This window comes from Salvelinus sp. IW2-2015, unplaced genomic scaffold (assembly GCF_002910315.2).
Source record: "Salvelinus sp. IW2-2015 unplaced genomic scaffold, ASM291031v2 Un_scaffold16568, whole genome shotgun sequence".
NCBI lineage: Eukaryota > Metazoa > Chordata > Actinopteri > Salmoniformes > Salmonidae > Salvelinus > Salvelinus sp. IW2-2015.
Genome location: NW_019957649.1, coordinates 139,467 through 164,343, shown reverse-complemented (window position 1 = coordinate 164,343; position 24,877 = coordinate 139,467). Strand labels below are relative to the sequence as shown.

Sequence of the window (24,877 nt, the reverse complement as noted above, 5' to 3'; positions counted from 1 at the left end):
CCACTTATACAATGTTTACATACCCTACATTACCATCTCATATGTATATACTGTACTCTATATCATCTACTGCATCTTGCCATCTTTATGCAATACATGTACACTAGCCACTTTAAACTATGCCACTTTATGTTTACATACCCTACAGTACTCATCTCATACGTATATACCGTACTCTATACCATCTACTGCATCTGCCATGCCGTTCTGTACCACCACTCATTCATATATCTTTATGTACATATTCTTTATCCTTTACACTTGTGTGTGTGTGTAAGGTAGTAGTGTGGAATTGTTAGGTTAGATTACTGTTGGTTATTACTGCATTGTCGGAACTAGAAGCACAAGCATTTCGCTACACTCGCATTAACATCTGCTAACCATGTGTATGTGACTAATCAAATTTGATTTGATTTGATTTGATTATAATTTTTGTAATTCATTTGGGGACAAAATGTGCTACAAGTCAAGGTGTATGAATACTTTCTGAAGGCACTGTATATACACTTGGTGAACTATTCTCGACCCTCAAAAGTCACCATTCAGGGTCTAAAAGAAAAACAAAAGGATGTCAAAAAAATGTCAGGGCCAAATTGTCAGTGGCTTAACACAGAGGAATTCTCTTGGTTGCTTAGCCTCTGATTGTATAAATGGGGATATGCTGGTATTGTAACCTTTATTGAACTAGGCAAGTCAGTTAAGAACAAATTCTTATTTACAATGACAGCCTACCGGGGAACAGTGGGTTAGCTGCCTTGTTCAGGGGCAGAACAACAGATTTTTACCTTGTCAGTTCGTGGATTCCATCCAGCAACCTTTCGGTTACTGGCCCAACGCTCTAACCACTAGGCTACCTGCTCTAACCACGAGGCTACCTGCTCTAACCACTAGGCTACCTGCCGTATTGAAACTAGTGAGAGTGTCAGTAGCCTTTATACCCACTCTCCTCTCTCTATCATCTTGGTCCCTTCTAGGTTGTGTAAGGTTATAGAGGCCAGTTAGTGGATCAGAGTTGTAGGAGGAAGTGCTTTCAACTGTGTGCAAGAGGGCAATAGTGCATGAAATGTAATGCATGGAACTGTAAACCTTCCTCAAAGAGTTACATACAAGCAGGGGTGAACTTAGTGATTTGAAGGCTCAGACAGCATCAGACAGCATCAGATAGGTGGGCAGCATCAGACACATGGCCTCTGCCTCGACGACGATGACAGTATTATCAGCAGCATCTGTCTTATTAATGAAGAAATTAGTTAACTTTTATTTTATTTTATTTTATTATTTTATTTATTTATTTATTACTAGTTATCATTTTTTTTATTATGCCCAGCTCACCCCTGATGATACAGTATATGAGGCCTGAGGCAATTGCCTCTTCTGCCTAATGGTAAGCCAACCACTGCACACAAGGGCTCTACTGTTGACTATGAAGGAGATCAGAGTTGTTCAGAAGACTGTGATTATATCAGAACTTGCTGTCTGTGTTTAAATGTGTATTTAAAATAGGTACAAACATTAACACATAAAGTACTAATTATGCCTGATGTTCTCTTCATAATAGTTGCATCACTTGTAGCTTTGCAGTTGTTTGTCGGTGTATCCTTGCAGGAAAAGACAACACAATTTCAAAAGCTCACACAGATGTCAAGTGTACACATCAAGTCTCGTAGTAACAATGATGAGGGAGAGCACTTTATCAGTAGTCCCCTGAGGAACCCGGCCTAGGCTAGACTATGTGTTGGATAAGGTGATGAAACGAACGAGCTGCTGAGTCTAAGCGCCAATGTGTTGCAAGAAACCATGAGGACTAGCCCTCGATACCTCCCCTCAATACGGGGGTGAGGGACTTTATGTAACTCTGTCAGCACAGCAGGAACACCAGTGTTAGCGAGGGTGCACACACTGAGACTAGCAGAGTATAATGACCCCTGACAGGGACATTCATATTTTAGCTCGACAGAGGTGCACCCACTACTTCACTCTTACCGATTGTTAAAAAAATGCCTACTTAATCCTCAAATACGAAGGTCGTGTTTTCATCGGAAAATGGCGTAGAAATCGTGTTGAGTCATTCTGGTAGTGTAATAGGGTTGGTTAACCATTTCCTGTTGCTATGCGCACTCACTTGTAATTAAATAGCTACATTATAGAAGAGTGACTAATGTCAATTTTCAATGATCAAGTAGGAATTGAATCTTCCCACCTCATAACAGCCTCTGGGTTGATATTTTAGGTAATCTACTGTATTCTCCTGAGCTCAATAGTTCTTGTCTCTTATACACATCTAGATGTGTATAAGAGACAGGTATTCTCCTGAGCTCAATAGTTCTGCCCCCCCCCCCCCCCCCCCCCCCCCCACACTGTTTTATTTAGGGAATTGGACATCCTGCTGTCAACAGAGGTGGGTGTTGAAGTACCAAGAACCACAGCGCGTCATCTTTGTACATGTGGCAACAGAAGAGCGCTCCTCGTTCTTGGAATTTCATTATCTCAAAATGGCCCTCTCCTCTCCTCGTTCTTGGAATTTCATTATCTCAAAATGGCCCTCTCCTCTGTTCTCCTCAGTTCTCAACACTAGGTGGTGATGAGTTTACAGAATGTTATGTCCTACTGTGTAGTCACATGCACATCTTCATATTGCACCTACTGTGTCTTGCTTATCAGATCCCACTAGACTAACATCGAGAAGCTCAATTTAGTTTAGAATTTGATGTCTCACAATAGTAGCCTAAATGCTGTCACTTGTATATTGTTAAACAAGGAGGAGGTATTGCTCCTATCAAGCTAGGCTTTTGAGACATTTTGGTGGAAACCTGAACATACCAGTTGAGTGGGAACTGCAGTTTTTTGATATGAAGAACAAATATAATTAATCATATCCTTACAGTACAATTTACAGTACAATTTACTTGGTTGAGGATTGAAGATCTGTATCTATCACCTGTTGCCTCTAACTGTGGCTCTGAAGATGGACAGACAGAATGACATGAAACCGGGGCAGAACCAGAGGCCCATAGGCCCTCAGATTTATCCTGTTTAATAATAATACAAATAATAATTATGAAGTTGGCTTTAGCTAGCCCAGATAGGTTCCTAATCTCCCAACCTCACAACTAGCTACCAATAAGCCATTTCAGGCTGTCAATCAAGTTAGAGTAGCTAGCTTGTCTAACTATCTTAGCTGGCATGCCTTCTGGCAAGGCTGGTAGACTTTCAAAAAACAAGCAATAACTAAATATACTGAATAAGACTCACATTCATTTAAATCCTTTACTCAGATTTGAACAGAAATGCAGAGAAGCATATTTAGTTTCTTTAAAAAAAGAACCAGCAGGATACAGACAGCTCAAGAAGGTATGCTGAAGATATGCTGAAAAATATACATATATGTTTTTTTACATACCTGTAGAAGTAAGCATAATCATTATGCCTCTAGATTGCAGATAAAAGCTGTTTCAGGTGTTTYAAAAATCCCAAATGCTCCAACTTCCGGATGGGGGGGGCATAGCCCCACTCCGGACCAGCCCCCAGTCATCCTCACATACTCTGAGGAACCACCGTTCACTAACTTCACAGCGACAAACGACATGACAAAGAGCTCCCACTGTTTAATGGATAAAAGATAGCTCAATCTGTCTGTCCCTCCGATGTAATGCAGAAACGATTCAAACACTCTCAGGTTCTTGGATTTACAGACAGAAGGGATAGTAATTGCGCAACAATCGATTCTCTCTCTCTTCTTCTTCTCCCTCTCACTCTCTCTGTCCCTTCTTCTGTGCAACACATGGACACACATGAAAGCAGTTTCTCGTGACTGGCAGAAGCTAGAATCTTTCATGGAACTGTATATGTGTGTTATTATGCAATTCAGGTTTGACAAGGAGTTTGAAACATTTTCACTTTCAGTTTTTTATGGGGGCTAGATGGCATATTCCATTATACGTATAGGCTATGCTACGTCAAGGCTATGATACGTCAGGGCTATGCTACGCTATGTCAAGCTGGCACCTCTACAATACTTCAACTCAAGAGATCAGGGTTGGGGAAAGTACCGTAAGGTACCATTTATCATCAAAGAGGATTTTTCAATTTTCTAAATGGAATTTCAATTCACTTCCTTCATTGAAATGAAATGTATATGGTTGAGATTATCATCACGTTATGCATGTGACATCTGAGATATATCTTGTTGAAACTGAACAAATTGAGGTACAGCAGGCTGCTCCAAAGCAAGAGAGCTATTAACTAGAGTTGGGCTATGATGACAAGCCTTTTGTCATCTGTATTTAAATGAGTCACTAACCAGGAGTGACAGGACCTCCATTCCCCTGCTGGGAGGGAWTCTAGACCCTCGTTTATGCAGCTCTATTTTAGAACAAGTTATTTCCTTCTTGGATGATTTTCAGGACAAATCCACTTCAAAATCCTTCCTGGTTGACAAAGGCCGTAGAAATCTAGTGGCTAGAATCTAATCACAATATCCTCCTTGACCAGATAACATCTTGTCCTTAATAATTCCATCACTTAAATGAACTTTAAAATCATCTCAAGTCCTAGCTGTAGCCTACTTGTTTTAATGGCTCTAACATGCTCTCATCTTACAGCTTGTGAGATTATCTAAAACATGTTTCCCAGCATTCTAATATGAGTTGAGGAAAATGTGAACAAAAGTTGTAAGGTGAAACATCGGAAACCAAACTTCTTAAGAGAGATGAATTTATTGAAAATCCTTTGAAATCAACATCGGAAGACATACTCAATCAGGCGGGGACACACACTCAAAGAAAGTCATAACTTGAGAGAGTTTTACAAGATCAAGGCAGAAAATGACTTTGTTTGCAAAGGCATAATGGAGATTATGAGCCCCGGCTCTCATATCTGAAACTGTGCTGAGTGGAGGCTACAACTGCCTCGAATACATCTCAGACATTACACTGGAGCGGAGACTGGCTGATGTCTCACTGTCGCCCCTGAGGACACTGTTGATCCAAGGCATGTAGGCAGAGAGCTTCATGTAGACAGCGTATTTCTCCKRGGCACAGGRCTTATCGAAGGACAGGATCCCTACAGCATACACTCTGCCGTCTTTGGGGTCCTGAACTGCCAGGGCACCGCCTGCATCCCCAAAGCACACATTCTCCTGGTACTTGCTGGCTCCAGTACAGAACATGTTGTCGTCTATGGTTGGAGTCCCGCTCAGCACTTGGCCACCGCGGTMGTACTCTGCCTTACAGYAGCRYTGCGATYCCACAGGCAACACCAGGTGTTTCAGTGACTCAGCGGGGGTGAAGTGGACCCCCCAGCCCCAGCCTGTGATGATGCCTTTCTCCTGGGCTGCCTCAGCCAGGTCCTCACCCCTCTCAGGCAGAGGGATGGGCATCACATCCTCGCTCAGTGTGAATGGCTCCTTCAGCTGAATCAGAGCCAGGTTGTTGTCCCAGTCTGACACGTTCTGGAAGCCTGGGTGCAGAACCACCTAGAAGGGGGAAGGGAATAATTCATAGGACTTCTTTTTGATGATCTACTGTATTTGTGCTTTGACTACCTGTAAGACTGAGAGAGCCCAGTGATGAGAGCCCAGTGCAGTTCTGCTTGCTGAAAATACTGAATTGTCTGAATATTGTTTGAAAGAGATGGTYATGGACATACTAGCTCACCTTTTCTACAGCAACTTCTTTGGAGGCATTGGCTTGGGAGCGTCGCGTGATGCCTAGGTACACCTTGGGGATGATTGGTTCTTTCCCCTTGGTGTCCTGCCTACTCTTCCTGACAAACAAGTTCCTGCCAGCGGTCAGGACCCAGCGGTCAGAGATTAGAGCTCCCCCAGCGAAGCCCCCYTTCATGACGTTTTCACTCAGGTAGACCATGGCCTGCCAGGGGACATGAGGGGCCAGAGTGCCCCCAACCATACGCCTGAAGCGCAGGTCTGGGCAAGAAACACAACAACATTATTTGTATACAATCTATACATTTAAAACACTCCCATCTCCCTCACACCACCTAGCACATACTGCTGTGCAACTCAAACACAACTGTAAAAGATTATTGCAGAAAAATGAAATGTGCCTCAATACAATTCCAGCCTTAGTTTCAGTTTGAGTTTGAGTTTGCTAAAATCAGCACTATTCACTTGAATACACACAGCATTTGGTAATAGCTTTGTGGAACCTTGACCTGACAGAAGCTCAGTAAATTCATTAATCATCTACTATTATCTGAAAAAGTAAGTGTTGTCATGATTTGAGCCAGACAAGGCTAGCTTTCACAGAATTACCTTGGGGGTCACAATACGCAGAAACCTAAATGAGGATGGAATTAGTGTCGTTTCTCTTCTCAAACATTTTCCTTGAAACGCTTGATGAGAGGTGGATTTTTCAAGGAATTTTACTTTTAAAGGCTTTCATGCTCTGTAGATTTTCCTAATGACATATCTTCCCATTCTGCTTGGAGGAAGCTGAGACTGAGGATCTCTCTTTTCTTTCCTCCCTGCTTGCCTTCTCTTTGATCCCTGTCATCTTATGTGTGTCGCTGCTGAATCGATTTTTAAGATAATCAGGATAATAGCTGTGACCCGTGAGACTTAACAAGGTTCTCACTTGAAAGTGATGGTGACATCCTCATTTTGGCCACAGCTACTGTATTCTCTTCCTCTTACAGAGGCCAACAGGCTGAATAGAAACAGCTTGTGTCTGCTAAGCTCAGAGTAGCCTGAGGGGAGCCATAGTGAATATTGGCTTCAGAACATCCGATGAGAGTGACAGTGTAATTMAAATGTGAGCGATATCCTTACACGAACCAGTCACAATGGGCCAGCAAATATAATATGTTTTGGAAATAGAAGAATTGCACCTGTATATCCAATGTTTTTGGCGATATTCTGCATCAATGGAGTAACCAATACCCACCTTAACATAGACATGGGATAAGAACGGGTGTCAGTGCTCCTTGGTCTTGTTTTTGTTTGAAAGCGTTTCCTCTCTTCATTCAGAACATTTAATCCCTCTCACTTTTTTGACATTTCAATCTAAATCAGAAGAAGTAAGCCTGTATTGGCATAAAGCAGGGATGTATCAGTTAGTTATGTGTCAGTTAGATAGATAGTTACCTGAATCGCCTGAGATCTCATCAATTGCATGTGATTCTTGGGTTTTGATTTTGATTCTGACCTGAGCCAGACAGACACAGGAGGCTGTGAGGAGCACTGCCAGGGATGACCTGTGGACAGAAGGAACACATGAGTACAGTACACACACACAGAGCCAACTGACAGACAGAGCCCAAACACTCACCAGTACCACAGCTAACTGTTCCTTTACTTAGGGCTTCTCGGGGCTTGCATGTTTACCTATATAAGGAAATGTCTCTAGCTAGAGCAGTTTGAATGTTTTTTTGAAAGATTTAAGTAGCTGCATTTCCCTGCCATATTACAAAGATCCTTTGTTCAAAGACATTTCAGAGATTTATTTGGATTGGTACCGCAACGACAACAATTGCCAGGCAACTAGGGTTTTGTTGAGGAAAGAATATGAAAGGTATAACATACCACATTTTGATGGAAATATCAGTATATCAGTTTGTATGTTGAGCTGTGTCTCCTCTGTAAAGACGATGTACTCCGTGAGAAGTTATGGGACCAAGACCTTATATCTGCTGAGGAGAGAACTCACCCCCTGTCTGCCCACCCCTGGGAATTTTACTGGACACAGCTTCAGTTCTGAATCCCGAAAATCGGAGAGATTGCAGAATCTCTGTTCATGCCAACCCATTATTGGGACCGTGTCTAAACCCTAACCCTGACCCCATCTGGAGCTCAGCCACAGCCAACGAGTATCAGAGAAGACCATCTGAGGGATAAATCATTTCACAGGGTATGAATTATGAAACCAGAACAGAACATCTATAATGTGTGTGTCAGTTTGGTTTATTGAAAGTAAATGAGGTGCATATAAATGCCGCATCAGAGTGTGTTATTTAAAAAAATGTGGTACCATCAGAATCCCCAAAACTTTTTCTTGATCATGTTATTTGGAAAACCCCAATTAAAAAGTTGTTGTTGTTGTTGTTTGTTGTTGACTCACATTTGCTGTTTATGACTCACTTTGGTAACACTTTACTTGACATCCAGCGTCATAACACGTTATGACACAGATATAACCAGGTTATAATATGTCATAACAGCTGACATAACTTGTCATAACCTGTTATAATATGGTCATAACACTGTCATGACACATATTTAGACCTGTTGTGACATGTATTGTGTTATTTCATGGCTGGTTGTGACAAGTTGTGTCAGCTGTTACAACATATTATGACATGGTTATGACACTGGGTGTAAAGTAAAGTGTTACCCTCACTTTTCAAGAAGAATAAAATGTGCTTGCCTTTGAAACATCAGGAGGGAAACATTTACTTTGTGTTTTTGCATTTGTTGTAAAGGATCCAAGCTTTTAAAATACCAGCTTTGCGAAATCATGTGAATTCCACTTGGCTGTTGACAGAGGGAGAAAGAACAGGTAGCCTAGTAGTGTAAAGTTGAGTAAACAAGTAGTCTGACCTTTTGCCATGCTTCTAGTCTCTCAACAACATTAGGAAAAATCCAGCCTGGCAACTAAATAATATTCGGGTGTTGGGGAAAGAAATTGAAGGATTAAGTGACTTTCTTCCACTGGGAGATCTGGTCATTATCTGATGTATTCAATTCTGAGTTTGCATCCCAATATTACACTTTATATACGTCATGGAATACTGAAATATAACAAAACTGTTAGACATAGAAACACCGGATTTTCTGCATAAAAAAAGAAAATAATGTTTATTAATGACTCAATGATGAAAAATATGAATATCACTCCACCTGTMAGGCCACTAGGTCATTTGACTGCAGGACAGGGCTACTACCACATCCCAGTTGAAAGCACCTTCTGACATGTATTAGTGTGCGATCTCATTCTTATGGCCACTCGTTGGAGTGGAGTAGTTTGTTCATAACCATCCTCCTTTAAGTCCGTGCAAAATTAGTTTGCAATAGTATCGATTAACTGTAAAATGAGAGGCTTTCATTGACAAAGAGAAAAAAAGCTGCAGTGCTTTGTAACAAAGAGGTGAGCGTATAACYTACAGTATGTTGTCYTGTACTTATATTACTGTAGATCTAGGGATTGATGGTGACTGAACAGTATCATGTACCTCATCAGTGTAATTACAGCATATAAAACAGCCATATTGTTAATAGGAACTGTGTCAGGGTTAACGAGTTAGCAGATTGTCTCTCAGATGGTCTCATCGGTATCATTCATTCATGTCTCTGAAACAGGTGGGCGGGCTAGCATAATACAATGACTGATGCAAGGACAGAGGGATGGATGCCCTGCCTGCCTGCCTGCCTGCCTGCCTGCCTGCCTGCCTGCCTGTCTGCCTGCCTGCCTGCCTGCCTGCTTGCCTACCTGCCTGCCTGCCTGCCTGCATGCATGCCTGCATGCCTGGCACTGTAATGCTGTTGATGTCTCTGAACTGTCATGCTCTTAGTGCCTGATGTTACATAAGACTGGTAACGTCATTGTGGCTCTATGTCACACTCTCACAAACACTGACTGTCCTTAGGCCTTGTGATTCCAGACTGGAACCTGTGTGTTGTGTTGGGTATCACACTACAGGACAGGATATGATGTACAGGTACATGTACAGATAAAAACAGCCATCTGCCAGCAGTCATTTCATTTAGCGTTTTCACGTGTGTATGTGTGTATGTGTGTGTGTGCGTGTGCGGGTGCGTGTGCATGTGCATGTGTGTGTGCGTGTGTCAAATAAAATGTTATTTGTTACATGCAGTGAAATGCTTACTTACAAGCTCTTTCCCAAAGATGTAGAGTTTTAGATAAAAAGATTAAAACACACAAGCATGAAGCTATATACAAGGAGTACCAATAACATATTAACGTTCAGGGATACGTGGTAATTGAGGTAAATATGTACATGGCTTAGGTGGCTGAAGTCTTTGGCAATTTCCTGGGCCTTCCTTAGACACCGCCTGGTATAAAGGTCCTGGACGGCATGGAGGTCAGCCCCACTGATGTACTGGGCTGTCCACACCACCCTCTGTAGAGCCTTGTGGTCGAGGGCGGTGCAGTTGCCATACCAGACGGTGAAACAGCCAGTCAAGATACTCTCAATGGTGCAGCTGTAGAACTCCTTGACGATCTGAGGGACAAATCTGTCTTTTTAGTTATTGTTTTTGATTTGTTGTTGAAACAGCGGAGAGGAGCCTCCGGCAGCGTAGTCAAAAAATTGGAATGATGTCAGAGGGGAAAAAACTGTGTTGGTTGTTTGCAGTAACTTCTTTGTTGTTGTAATATCTCAAACAGACGTGGCAGTTTCACCAATTAAGGATTCCAGCTGTAGCCCTTTCCCGCAGTCAAATGACCTAGTGGCCTCAAAAAGGAGGATGGTTATGAACAAACTACTCCACTCCTACGAGTGGAGTACTTTTGTTTCAAAGTAGATTTGTTTGACTACCAAGAAACACTCTGTGTGACACAGATTTGGTCCACTGCAGTAAAAGGTTTTTAAAGCAGGAGAAAGATACGAGTTGGTGCACTGTTACCAGCCTTTACTCTTCAGCTGTTCTCTGTATGGTTGCACTTTCACGTTGCTGTACTATGCATTCAGCATCCTCTCTACTTTCGCTGCAGCACAAATCAGGATAGCTATGTATGTCTATACAAAGGTCTTAGTCACGAATGTTTCAAACTATTCACGTTGATTCAATCACTGCTGGAATCAACAAAGGTTTACACCACACATTGATTGCCAATGACTGTCCCTTTGAAKCAGGTGACTCATATGCCTGAGTCATCTGTGATCATATAACATTCAAAACCTCCTTAGATCAACAAGTCACATAGTCTTGAATGACACCTACAGGAATTTTGTAACTCTGGACGTCATTCATTTCTTCTATATTTTATTTTGAAAGAATATTTKAAATCCATTGCTCTGAGTCATAAGAGTTCATTGTATTTCAGCTGAATTCATTGTATTCACAAGTGATGCTCCCATTGAGGAGCCTCTCTATCTACGTAAATAGTGCAGTGGAGTCAGGCAAGTTGGCCATGGACTTTCTTTGTTTGGCACGGTCTGTTTCGCCTACCCAAAAGCTACTTGAAACTTTACGTCTTTTAGTTTGAATGACTCCTCGGCAAAGATACAATCCCGTCAACAGTTTAATTCATAGATCTGTTTCTTCAGAATGCAATTATTTATGACGTTTACGCATTTGACCTTCACTGTCCTCAAACCTTTGTCTGACCACATATAAACACACATATTAACAGACACCGAGTCATCTGTTGTAGTCTGGAGGACTGGCTGCTGGCTGCTTGTCAACAACTTTACAATCCATCTATTTATGTATTGCCTCATGACCTTAGTTTAACTGTTGGACCCCATCAGATCCCAAAATAAAATATTGTTTTACTCCATTGTTTGTAAACAATGTAAACAAACACTGTATAGCCTCAAAACATGGTTAAAACTATAATTTTGATTCCATGGATGGTCAGTCCTTGCATCCATAACTCTGTCTATAATTTTGAAAGTGGTTTCATTTCTCCAGCCCCATCGCGCATCCCTTTACTAAAACGTTGTTATTGTTCAAACTGCAGATTACCATTGGCTACATTAGAGTGCTTCTAAAACAGGATGGAGAATTCACAATTGACAAGAGGAGAATCTACATAGTAAAGCACTCAAAGCAAAAATGTCAGTAACACCACTCAGCACAGATGCGATGACTCTACCTGACAGCCATGTGGTTTAAAATACAGCACATTCTCACCAGGGTGCTGTACCTTTAAAGAGATGGTGTGGGCTGTGCTGTGGGGGACCATATGGTGAAAGGACGCCAATGAACTTTGTAGATCATATGAGGTATGGGGTCATTAAGTGGGAGGGGGTGGGGTCACAGCCATTTGATGTGACCGACCGAGAAAATGGGAAGAGGGCATGGAAAGGCAATGGGAGCAGTGCTTCCTGGGTCTAATATTGTGATGTTAGCGTTGTAGTCTACCGATCAGCTGCATTCCCCAGTTGTCTCTCATTGTGGGTCATATGACCATAGAATTGGGAATTAGAATACTAGAACAGTTATTTAATGGGATCTCTATACATATTATTCAGCTGGAGTGGACTGACAAACTCATTAGCTAGCTACATCCTCTCATGAGAAACAAAAGTCCTTTCGGAAAATTAGTCAAATTAATCGCATGGGTGAGCTTACTTTCACTCAGAGCCTAATTTAGTTACATGGAGAGTTTTTCTTCTGGAATTTCTATTTTGCATCAGGCTATGTCACTACATGCTGACTAGCTTTTAAAAGAGGATAATGAACTGAGAACTGTCTTTTCTCTGCGGTATTGTTTTGCTATCTTGTCTGACAAGTTGACTGAGTGTGATCTTGGAGGGAAGACACTGTGCTGAAAATATAAATATAAATCGCAACAGTCAGCACGCCATTTTAATATAGCCTTAGGGGTTTGTAGGTACAGTATGTGAACTCCATACCACACAAATGCATTATAAGACAAGACAAACATGGACATGCTAGGGGGAATGCTTTGACGTTGCCAGATTATCCAAATCGGAAAGAAAAATGACCTTATTGTATTTCTATGTGATTGAGTGTGTGCATTTATATGAAGTTAATTTATATGTTGTTAACAATTATGTAGTAAGTCACTAATAGTTCTGCAGCCCAATATGACATCTAGGGATTGAAGAAGTGTTTACCTGGCTCTGTGGATCTACCGTTGACTGCAAGCTGTTGTTATTTTATTGTAATAAGTTATTWTGATTGGGTGAAGCAGCCAAGCATGCTCAGTGCATACACATGAAGTGCAGTGATAGTGGAGGGGGGAGTTGACTGGGATGGTGCCTCCCTGAGGGCTGCGGCAAGGCCGTGGCAGGATGTGACCCATGCCAGGGCCCCTAAGCAATATGCTGCTACCTCATCTACTGGAGCTGGGCTGACGGTCGCCAGCGTATGCTCTCTGCTTCACAAGGGCATGGACTCTGGCGGGGGATTAAGAGTGCACTGCCAGGGGTGGAAGAATGGGAGAGGAACAGAGAGGGGGGGGGGAGAAATGAGAGAAAGGGAGAAGAGGAGAGAGAGTGGGGAAGAGGAGAGAGCGAGTAGGGGAGGGAGAGAGTGCCCGAACAAGGAAGCCAGGGGAAAGAATACGAGCCACAGAGAGAGAGAGAGAGAGCTAGGTAAGGGTTAGATCACGTAACAAATTCATTCCACAGAGGGCCGAGTATCTACAGGTTATCCCTTCACCCTTGTACTTGATAGATGAATTAAAGTCACTAATTAGTAAGGAACTCCCCTCACCTGGTTGCCTAGGTCTTTATTGAAAGGAAAAACCAAAAACCCYCAGTCCCTTGGGAATCAAATTTGACACCCCTGGGCTAGACGTTGTTGACTGTGGAGTTGTTGACTGTGGACTGACTGGAAAAAGACTGACTGAGGGAGAAAAAAGAGTGAAGCAGTGCCTAATTTGTAAACTGGGAGATGCCGGAACAAAAAGTAAGCATCAGAGAGGGGTGACCTGGGGAGCTCTGAGGTACCGGACGGAACACATGAGAAAAAAATCACCTTCATAAGAAAGCATTGGATGCAAATCATCACATTTGCGTAGTGGCATCGAGCAGTAGAGTACAGGCACTTACAGAAGTCAAACACATGGGAGAAAGAACATTTGTGGCCTAGGGTCCGGAATATTGTTGGCCTTTTTATAAATGCATTTAATGCAATTCTACTACATTTTACATGACTGGAGACTTTGGCATAATCCTTTTGAATGCTGCATTCAAAACAACTGGGAACTCGGAGCTGGGAAATCTCTGACTTCTGACTTCAGTGCGTTCAAGACAACTGGGAAATTGGGGGGAAAAGGAGCTCCGATTTGGAAAATTTGTTTTGAACGGAATTCCAAGTGTGGAACTCTGGCCTCTTTTAGACCTCCGACTTTCTGACCAGAAGATCACTGACATCATGATTCAACCTAGTTTTTTTTCAGAGTTCCCAGTTATCTTGAAAGCACAAAATGATCGAAATGACAGGCTACTTAGACTGACAAACTGAGAATCTGAGATCAATGAAAACGACCTTGAATCCATCAATAGCCTAGGCTTAGGTGTGTGGAGACAATTGTATGCTACAATATGAGGAATAAATTATAGTCCTAAAAAAGCATATGCGCTCGTGCCAAAAACATCTCTCCCTCACTTTCTCTCATTTCACTTTGTAAAACAATAGTTTTATCAAATATGTTGGTAGCCTACAGCTGACGGATTGGAGAATTATCTTTTCAGCAGGAGCCATTTGCTTTCCAACCTGTGTTTTCTCACGATTGTAGACTATTTGAAATATTGGGAAAGGACAGTTTTGTCTGCATGCTGTTTGCTCACCCACAGATTTGCTGAGCGTTCCCGACTGTAGGCTATGCCTTAATATTGGGCTACATTACACAGCTAGGCAATTTTTWAAAWAAGCTATTGATCCTCTGTGTCTAAATGATAGGCCTTCTCATGAGGTAGTTCTGCTATTCTGAATGATTTCATTTATTTCTGAACAGACAACAGTAATTCTATAACTTTAGCAAATGTATTTGAAATTTTCAGGCGTGCTGCATAAGGAAATACATTCTGAAGTGCATTGCTGGAGAGATGAGTTGCAGGCTCCTGTCTATCAGAGCAGAGGGAGAGAGAGATTATAGAAAGTGAATCTCATTGTAATTCTGTGAGAGATGGGGGGGTGAGAGAGAATTAAAGATGAGGCAACTCGAATGAACTTTGATCGCGTTTGTTATAATTTGTACATTGCAAAAAGGGACAATTATTGTTGATGCCAGAAGAGGTACCGGATCTGGCCAAATACAGTTGAAGTCGGAAGTTTACATACACTTAGGTTGGAGTCATTAAAACTCATTTTTCAACCACTCCACAAATTTCTTGTTAACAAACTATAGTTTTGGCAAGTCGGTCAGGACATTTACTGTGTGCATGACACAAGTAATTTTTCCAACAATTGTTTACAGACAGATTATTTCACTTATAATTCACTGTATCACAATTCCAGTGGGTCAGAAGTTGAAATACACTAAGTTGACTGTGCCTTTAAACAGCTTGGAAAATTCCAGAAAATGATGTCATGGCTTTAGAAGCTTCTGATAGGCTAATTGGCATCATTTGAGTCAATTGGAGGGGAACCTGTGGATGTATTTCAAGGTCTACCTTCAAACTCAGTGCCTCTTTGCTTGACATCATGGGAAAATCAAAGAAATCAGCCAAGACCTCAGAAAAAAAATTGTAGACCTCCACAAGTCTGGTTCATCCTTGGGAGCAATTTCCAAATGCCTGAACGTACCACGTTCATCTGTACAAACAATAGTACGCAAGTATAAACACCATGGGACCACGCAGCCGTCATACCGCTCAGGAAGGAGACGCGTTCTGTCTCCTAGAGATGAACATACTTTGGTGCGAAAAGTGCAAATCAACCCAGAACAACAGCAAAGGACCTTGTGAAGATGCTGGAGGAAACAGGTGCAAAAGTATCTATATCCACAGTAAAATGAGTCCTATATCGATTTAACCTGAAAAGCCGCTCAGCAAAAGAAAGCCACTGCTCCAAAACTGCCATAAAAAAGCCAGACTACGGTTTGCAACTGCACATGGGGACAAAGACGTACTTTTTGGAGAAATGTCCTCTGGTCTGATGAAACAAAAATATAACTGTTTGGCCATAATGCCAATCATTATGTTTGGAGGATAAATGGGGAGGCTTGCAAGCCGAAGAACACCATCCCAAACCGTGAAGCCACGGGTGGCAACATCATGTTGTGGGGGTGCTTTGCTGCAAGAGGGACTGGTGCACTTCACAAAATAGATGCATCATGAGGAGGGAAAATTATGTGGATATATTGAAGCAACATCTCAAGACATCAGTCAGGAAGTTAAAGCTTGGTCGCAAATGGGTCTTCCAAATGGACAATGACCCCAAGCATACTTCCAAAGTTGTGGCAAAATGGCTTATGGACAACAAAGTCAAGGTATTAGACTGGCCATCACAAAGCCCTGACCTCAATCTTATAGAAAATTTGTGGGCAGAACGAAAAAGCGTGTGCAAGCAAGGAGGCCTACAAACCTGACTCAGTTACACCATCTCTGTCAGGAGGAATGGGTCAAAATTCACCCAATTTATTGTGGGAAACTTGTGGAAGGCTACCTGAAACGTTTGACCCAAGTTAAACAATTTAAAGGCAATGCTACCAAATACTAAATGAGTGTATGTAAACTTCTGACCCACTGGGAATGTTWTGAAAGAAATTAAAGCTGAAATAAATCCCTCTCTCTACTATTATTCTGACATTTCACATTCTTAAAATAAAGTGGTGATCCCAACTGACGTAAGACAGGGAATTTTTACGAGGATGTAAATGTCAAGAATTGTGAACAACTGAGTTTAAATGTTTTTGACTAAGGTGTATGTAAACTTCCGACTTCAACTGTAGGTTCTAGAACGAAACAGTCCAAAACTGAGCGGTGCCAGATCCTGTTCCGGCAGGATCCGGCTTAAATTAAGCACTGGAGTGAGGGAAGGAGAAAGGTGAAGAGCGGTTTAGAGAAAACATCTTATCCCAGGAAATGGAGAGAAGATTGGAAGATTGTTTTCCTCCGGTTATTAAACAAATAGTTGGCCGATGTCGTTTCAATTATTTGAATTCCATTTAGTTCGTTATTTTTGTGATCCCAATGCGCCGTTTCTCTAGAGAGAAATCAAATCATTCTCGAGAGAAATCAAGTCAAAAACTATATGGGACACTGGGCTGAAGGGAGTTGTAGTTTTCATTAACCAACTATTAATTAACCTAGTTCAGCGCAGAAATGTGGTAATTAACTACAGTAACCACGTTTTCATCCTCAGTTGATATGTGGGTAAAGTATACGGTATAAATAAATAAACTAGCTGTGATGGAAACAGGAAGATTTGGTACAATTGTATAAATGCAGACAAATAATTTCTTCATTTGACATGGTGGGATCTTTTTGTGTCTGTAAAATTAATTATGGAGGAATGGCGGTGGAAACGCCTTTAAGCTCAAATATTTATGTAATAACATCATTTCGAAGTAAACTTGTCACGCGATGATATTGTGTGTGGTCCTCCCACTACGACTCAGGAAACCATGCAGTTTATTAGGCTACAGATTWAAAAAATTATGATGAATTTCACAGGGTGGTGAAAGTGCACGGTGATGAGCATGATGCTCCTTTCCAATAAATATCGAGGGTCTTATTCTGGTGACACAATGCTCGACTGCCATTTGTCAAATACAAATATCCATAATAATTTAATCACGTGTACTAGCCAGTGACCAGGCATTCAGGGTAGGTGGGGCACCTGCTTTGAGCCCCACACGTTTGCATATTATTTTAGCATTAATATGTGTCACATAACAGTTTGCAAACAATGTAAAAAAAATTATAATCATAAGAGTTAATAAAGCCTCCATGKYAWCKTGGTCTCTTTTTTGCTTCCTTGAGTAAGGCAGCTCCAAAATGCAGGTGTTTCAGCCTAGCTCAGCGCTTTCTGTGGTGGTGGGGCAGCCAGCGGAAAATACAGAGCATAGGGGTTGGTAATGTTCTCTAGTTGCGCCGTGATTGGCTTTGTGTTCTGTAACTCATGGGGACACTTAATCACTGCCAAATCTAACATGCTGACCACACCGCCCACGTCGTGTTCATGAGAATTGCTAAATAAATGTACATATACATGTTATTCAATCTACAATCTAAACTAGATGTCCTCAATCTCACAAAAATTATCAAGGAACCCACCAGGTACAACCCTAACTCCGTAAACATGGGCACCCTGACCAACTTGCCCTCCAAATACACCTCTGCTGTTTTCAATAAGGATCTCAGCGATCACTGCCTCATTGCCTGCATCCGCTATGGATCCGCGGTCAAARGACAACCCCTCATCACTGTCAAACACTCCCTGAAACACTTCTGTGAGCAGACCTTTCTAATCGACCTGGTCCGGTTATCCTGGAAGGATATTGACCTCATCCCGTCAGTCGAGCCGAAGCCTGGTCGTTCTTTAAAAGTAATTTCCTCAACATCTTAAATAAGCATGCCCTTTCAAAAAATGTAATACTAAGAACAGATACAGCCCTTGGTTCACTCCAGACCTGACTGTCCTCGACAAGCACAAAAACATCCTGTGGCGGACTGCACTAGCATCGAATAGTCCCCGCGATATGCAACTTTTCAGGGAAGTCAGGAATCAATACACGCAGTAGTCAGGAAAGCAAAGACTAGCTTTTTTCAAACAGAAATTTGCATCCTGTAGCTCTAACTCCAAAAAGTTTTGGGACACTGTAAAGTCCATGGAGAATAAGAGCACCTCCWCCCAGCTGCCCACTGCACTGAGGCTAGGAAACACTGTCACCACTGATAAATCCACGATAATCGATCATTTCAATATGCATTTCTCTACGGCTGGCCATGCTTTCCTCCTGGCTACCCCAACCCCGGCCAACAGCTCCGCAACCCCGCAGCTACTTGCCCAAGCCTCCCCAGCTTCTCCTTCACGCAAATCCAGATAGTAGATGTTCTGAAAGAGCTGCAAAACCTGGACCCGTACAAATCAGCTGGGCTCGACAATCTGGACCCTCTCTATCTAAAATTATCCACTGCCATTGTTGCAACCTCTATTACCAGTCTGTTCAACCTCTCTTTCGTATCGTCCGAGATCCCTAAAGATTGGAAAGCTGCCGCGGTCATCCCCCTCTACAAAGGGGGAGACACTCTAGACCCAAACCGTTACAGACCTATATCCATCCTGCGCTGCCTTTCTAAAGTCTTCGAAAGCCAAGTTAATAAACAGATCACTGACCATTTCGAATCCCACCGTACCTTCTCCGTTGTGCAATCTGGTTTCTGAGCTGGTCACGGGTGCACCTCAGCCACACTCAAGGTCCTAAACGATATCATAACCGCCATCGATAAAAGACAGTTCTGTGCAGCCGTCTTCATCGACCTGGCCAAGGCTTTCGACTCTGTCAATCACTGCATTCTTATCGGCAGACTCAATAGCCTTGGCTTCTCAAATGACTGCCTCGCCTGGTTCAACAACTACTTCTCAGATATAGTTCAGTGTGTCAAATCGGAGGACCTCTGGCGGTCTCTATGAGGGTGCCACAGGGTTCAATTCTCAGGCCGACTCTTTTCTCTGTATATATCAACGATGTCGCTCTTGCTGCAGGTGATTCCCTGGCCCACCTCTACGCAGACGACACCATTCTTTATACATCTGGCCCGTCTTTGGACACTGTGTTAACAAACCTCCAAACAAGCTTCAATACCATACAACACTCCTTCCATGGCCTCCAACTGCTCTTAAACGCTAGTAAAACCAAATGCATGCTTTTCAACCGTTCACTGCCCACACCAGCACGACTAGCATCACTACTCTGGACGGTTCTGACTTAGAATATGTGGACAACTACAAATACCTAGGTGTCTGGRTAGACTGTAAACTCTCCTTCCAGACTCATATTAGACATCTCCAATCCAAAATTAAATCTAGAATCGGCTACCTATTTCGCAACAAAGCCTGCTTCACTCACGTCGCCAAACATACCCTCGTAAAACTGACTATCCTACGGATCCTCGACTTCGGCGATGTCATTTACAAAATAGCTTCCTATACTCTACTCAGCAAACTGGATGCAGTCTATCACAGTGCCATCCGGTTTGTCACCAAAGCCCCTTATACCACCCACCACTGTGACCTATGCTCTAGTCGACTGGCCCTCGCTACATATTCGTCGCCAGACCCACTGGCTCCAGGTCATCTATAAGTCTATGCTAGGTAAAGCTCCACCTTATCTCAGCTCACTGGTCACAATAACAACATCCACCCATAGCACGCGCTCCAGCAGGTATATCTCACTGGTCATCCCAAAGCCAACACCTCATTTGGCCGCCTTTCCTTCCAGTTCTCTGCTGCCAATGACTGGATCGATTTGCAAAAATCGCTGAAGCTGGAGAATTATATTTCCCTCACTAAATTTAAACATTAGCTATCTGAGCGGTTAACCGATCGCTGCAGCTGTACATAGCCCATCTGTAAATAGCCCACCCAATCTACCTACCTCATCCCCATATTGTTTTTATTTACTTTTCTGCTCTTTTGCACACCAGTATTTCTACTTGCACATCATCATCTGCTCATCTATCACTCAAGTGTTAGTTTGCTAAATTGTAATTACTCCGCTAATATGGCCTATTTATTGCCTTACGTCCTCATGCCATTTGCACAAACTGTACATATATAGACTTTCTTTTTTTCTACTGTGTTATTGACTGTACACTTGTTTATTCCATGTGTAACTAACTCTGTGTTGTTTGTGTCGCACTGCTTTGCTTTCTCTTGGCCAGGTCGCAGTTGTAAATTAGAACTTGTTCTCAACTAGCCTACCTGGTTAAATAACGGTGAAATAAAAACATTTTAATAAAAAATTTGCAGCCACACTGCTCTATTTGTGACGCTTCACTCGCTACAAGTCCTGCTTCTCCCATCTCCTCATTGGTTATTTGCAGCATAAACCCACATGGGTGATTGAAAGATGAACTGAGGTCCACACTTCAGTTCAGTTGGTGGTGCTAATGGAGCTTAAAGTTGGTTGTCAACTGCCATATAGGTCCGAAGAAGAAGAAGAAGAAGCCAGATGGAGGAGAGATTGCTAGAAACAAACTCGGTTTACCCTTATCTGTGGATGAATTGTCAGAGTAGAGGACCTTGTGCATTTCAGGTAAAATAACAACCCAATGTTTATATCCCAGGACAAATTAGCGAGCAACAGCAAGCTAGCTAGCTAAATTGCCATAAATGTTTAATGATATACGACCTGTCCCCAAATTAATATAGTTGGTTCAGATATCGTTTTGGTATTTCAACCTGCGTGTCCTGATCGCGGGCGCGATGGCACACGCAGACACACGTGCGCGAGTGGTTTGGTCAGCATATTAAAGTAGAGCTCGAAAATTCAAGCCCTTTGGGTGATGCCATAGAGTTATATTAGAAGAGCCCATCCAAGAAGGCTCAAGGTAATTGGCCACAGATAAAATTACTTCAAATCAATGTTATTTCTACAGTAGCTTTGATTGGACTAGTCATGTCAACATCATACTTTCAAAATCTTAGCTAGCAGTCATCATCATGAATCAAGTCGACAATCTACTGGCAAATCCTTTTTAATCCTTGTCATATGACGAGAAATAATGAAGAGAAATTATAGATAAAATGTATCAGTGCTCATCGGCCAACAAGTTGGAAATAGCAAATTCAGCAATGAGTTGGTTTGGAAGGAACCAGTGGCTAACTGCAAGCATTGCAAAGCAATCACTAGCCTACTATTCAGTGGAGTAGGTGTGTGGTCCCAATTCTTGGTTTAACCTCTAACGAGTCTCCCTCCCGGATCCYGGATCCTCCTCATCAAAAAAGCTGACTAGCATAGCCTAGCCTAACGCGACAGGGATATCATATAATATAATTTCATGAAATCGCAAGTTCAATACAGCAAATGAAAGATAAACATCTTGTGAATCCAGCCATCATTTCTGATTTTTTTTAATGTTTTACACACCGAAAACACAAATATATATTTATATTAGCTCACCACAATAGCCAAACACAGAACGCCATGTTTTTCACCATGTTTCCACCGCATAGGTAGCTTTCACAAACCCACAAATAGAGATAAAATTAATCACTAACCTTGAACAACTTCATCAGATGACAGTCTTATAAACATCATGTTATACAATACATTTATGTTTTGTTCGAAAATTTGCATATTTGAGGTATAAATCGTAGTTTTTACATTGCAGCCACCATCACAATAAGCACCAAAACAGCCAGAATTAATTCAGAGAGCAACGTGAAATACATAAATACTCATCATAAACATTTATGAAAATACATGGTGTACAGCAAATGAAAGATAAACATCTTGTGAATCCAGCCAATATTTCAGATTTGTTAAGTGTTTTACATGAGAAAACACAATATATATTTATATTAGCTCACCACAATAGACAAACACACAACGCCATTTATTCACCGCCAACATAGCTTCACACAAAACCAGAAATAGAGATAAAATTAATCACTAACCTTTGGACAACTTCATCAGATGACAGTCTTATAACATCATGTATACAATACATTTATGTTTTGTTCGAAAATGTGCATATTTAGAGCTACAAATCGTGTGTTTACCTGTGAATACGTGACCACAATGCACCAAATTATCCGGAGATATTTTGGACAGTCACCTAACTAACCAAAGAACTCATCATAAACTTTACTAAAAAATACATGTTGTACAGCAAATGAAAGATACACTGGTTCTTAATGCAACCGCTGTGTTAGATTTTTTAAAAGTAACTTTAGTACAACATACAGCATGCAATATTGTGAGCACAGCGCCCTACAATTCTCCGCCTTGTTGAGCCAACAATAAAAAACACAAAATACGAAATAACATCATAATATTCTCTTACTTTTGATGATCTTCCATCAGAATGTTGTGCAAGGAGTCCTAGTTCCAGAATAAAATCGTTGTTTTGTTTTAGAATGTCCATTTCTTCTGTCGAATTAGCAACTTTGGCTAGCCATATGAGGGCACATGTCCAAGAAATCTTTGCGCCTGGAACGAAAATTCCAAAATTCCCAATAAACGTCGAATAAACTGGTCAAACTCGGTTTGAAAATCCTACTTTATGATGTTTTTCTCATTATTTTCACCAATAAAATCAGAGCCGGAGCATTTCGTTGTGTAACGTAACGCATTTCAGAAGACAATGTGGAGTTCCCCTGTGCGCAGTTGAAAACTTGACAAAAGAGCGGACCTGTACTCCAAAAGCTCTCATTCGCCTCACATCAAGCTAGACCACCCCATTCAACTCTTCTACTGCCTGTTGACATCTAGTCGGGAAGGCGTATGAAGTGCATACAGATCCATAAATATAAGCCAGTTGAATAGCAGGCCCTGACACAGAGCCCCATTTTCAGAATTTTCACTTCCTGTCTGGAAGTTTGCTGCCAAATGAGTTCTGTTTTACTCAGTAAAAACATTACTCAGTGAAAACAGCGCCCCCTATTAAGAGGAAGTTTTAAGGTCTCTTTTCCAACATTGGCCATGCTGTCAATCCAGCACGATTTTCTGCCGCTTTCAAACAACTGTTAACTTCTTAAATCTGACTTCAGTGAGTCAGACAACTGGTAACTCCGACTTGAAAAATAGGTTTTGAACGGTCATCCACTCATAATTGTAAATCCGGCCTCTTTCTAGAGCTACGACCTGAAGGTTACTAGACATAATCATGATTCGAAATGTTTTTTTTTTCGAGTTCCCAGTTGTCTTGAAAGCACCATTAAATCCAGAGAATGACAGATTTTGATGACAAATGTTTGGCACCTTCCTGTTCAAGTGAGCAAAGCACAACAAGGTGAGTCCAACATATGGCCTTTGTATGCTGCTGCATAAATTATGTAATATGCCAGGGAGATATGTATACTGTAGCTAAGAAAGTAATACTAAATGTATGTTGTGTAGTAAGCTGTTAGTAGCCCATGTGCCTCACCTTAATAATTTGGTCTGTTTTCCCCTCTTAATTTTGCCTACTGTTCTGACTTGGTGGTGCACATGTAGCCTATAACCTGTTTTAGAGAAATGTAATCATTATTGTAAGAGCTTTCCATTGTCTGCTTATTTTATTTGACCCCTTTTTCGATCCAATTGGTAGTTACAGTCTTGCCCCATTGCTGCAACTCCCGTACGGACTCGGAAGAGGTGAAGGTCGAGAGCCATGCGTCCCCCGAAACACGACCCGCTAAGCCGCACTGCCTCTTGATACACTGCTCGCTTAACCCGGAAGCCAGCCAGGAGGAAACACCGTACACCTGGCGATCGTGTCAGCGTGCATGCGCCCGGCCCGCCACAGGAGTTGCTAGAGTGCGTTGGGACAGGGGTGGCCGGTCAAACCCTTCTCTAACCCGGACGACGCTGGGCCAATTGTGCACCGCCTCATGGGTCTCCCGGTCGCGGCCGACTGCGACACATAGACGAGACGGTCTCATAGACGAGACGTAACATAGTAAATGTAAATCAGGGACTTCCAAATCAGTGTCACGTTTGGTATGGTTACATTAGACAGAAGGTTACTTAAAAAGTTGGGTGGTTGGTCGGGGTGGTTGGTCGGGGTGGATGGGTCTAGCAACCCAAAGGTTGTGTATTTGAATCTCATCATGTACAACTTTAACATTTTTACTAATTAGCAACTACTTACTACTTTTTAGCTACTTTGCAACTACTTGGCATGTTAGCTAACCCTTACCCTAACCTTAACCCTTTAACCAAACTCCTAACCCTAACCTCAACCCTAACCTTAACCCTAACAATAACCCCTAACCCTATCCTCTAGCTTAGCTAACGTTAGCCACCTAGTTAACGTTAGTGTTAGCCACCTAGCTAACGTTAACCACAGCAAATTTGAATTCATAACATATCATACATTTTGCAAATTCATAACATATTGTATGCATTGCAATTCATAACATATTGTACGAATTGCAATTAGCAACATATCATACAAATTATAATTTGTAACATATCATACTACACTGAACAAAAATATAAACTCAACATGTAAAGTGTTGGTCCAATGTTTCATGAGCTGAAATAAAACATTCCAGAAATGTTCCATATGCACAAAAAGCTTATTTCTCTCACATTTTGTTTACATC

At 41.8% G+C, this 24,877-nt stretch overlaps 1 protein-coding gene across 1 annotated transcript; it reads right to left on the bottom strand.

Annotated features, from left to right (window-relative positions):
- Positions 1-4,696: 4,696 nt before the first annotated feature.
- Positions 4,697-7,629, bottom strand: LOC112080892 (haptoglobin). The gene is made up of 4 exons (XM_024146824.2): positions 7,541-7,629; positions 7,103-7,212; positions 5,655-5,923; positions 4,697-5,473 (listed from the first exon to the last, which is right to left on the bottom strand). The coding sequence occupies exons 1-4, from the start codon at positions 7,543-7,545 to the stop codon at positions 4,898-4,900; spliced, it is 960 nt and encodes a 319-aa protein (XP_024002592.1). The 5' UTR covers positions 7,546-7,629; the 3' UTR covers positions 4,697-4,897.
- Between the last annotated feature and the right edge of the window lie 17,248 nt (positions 7,630-24,877).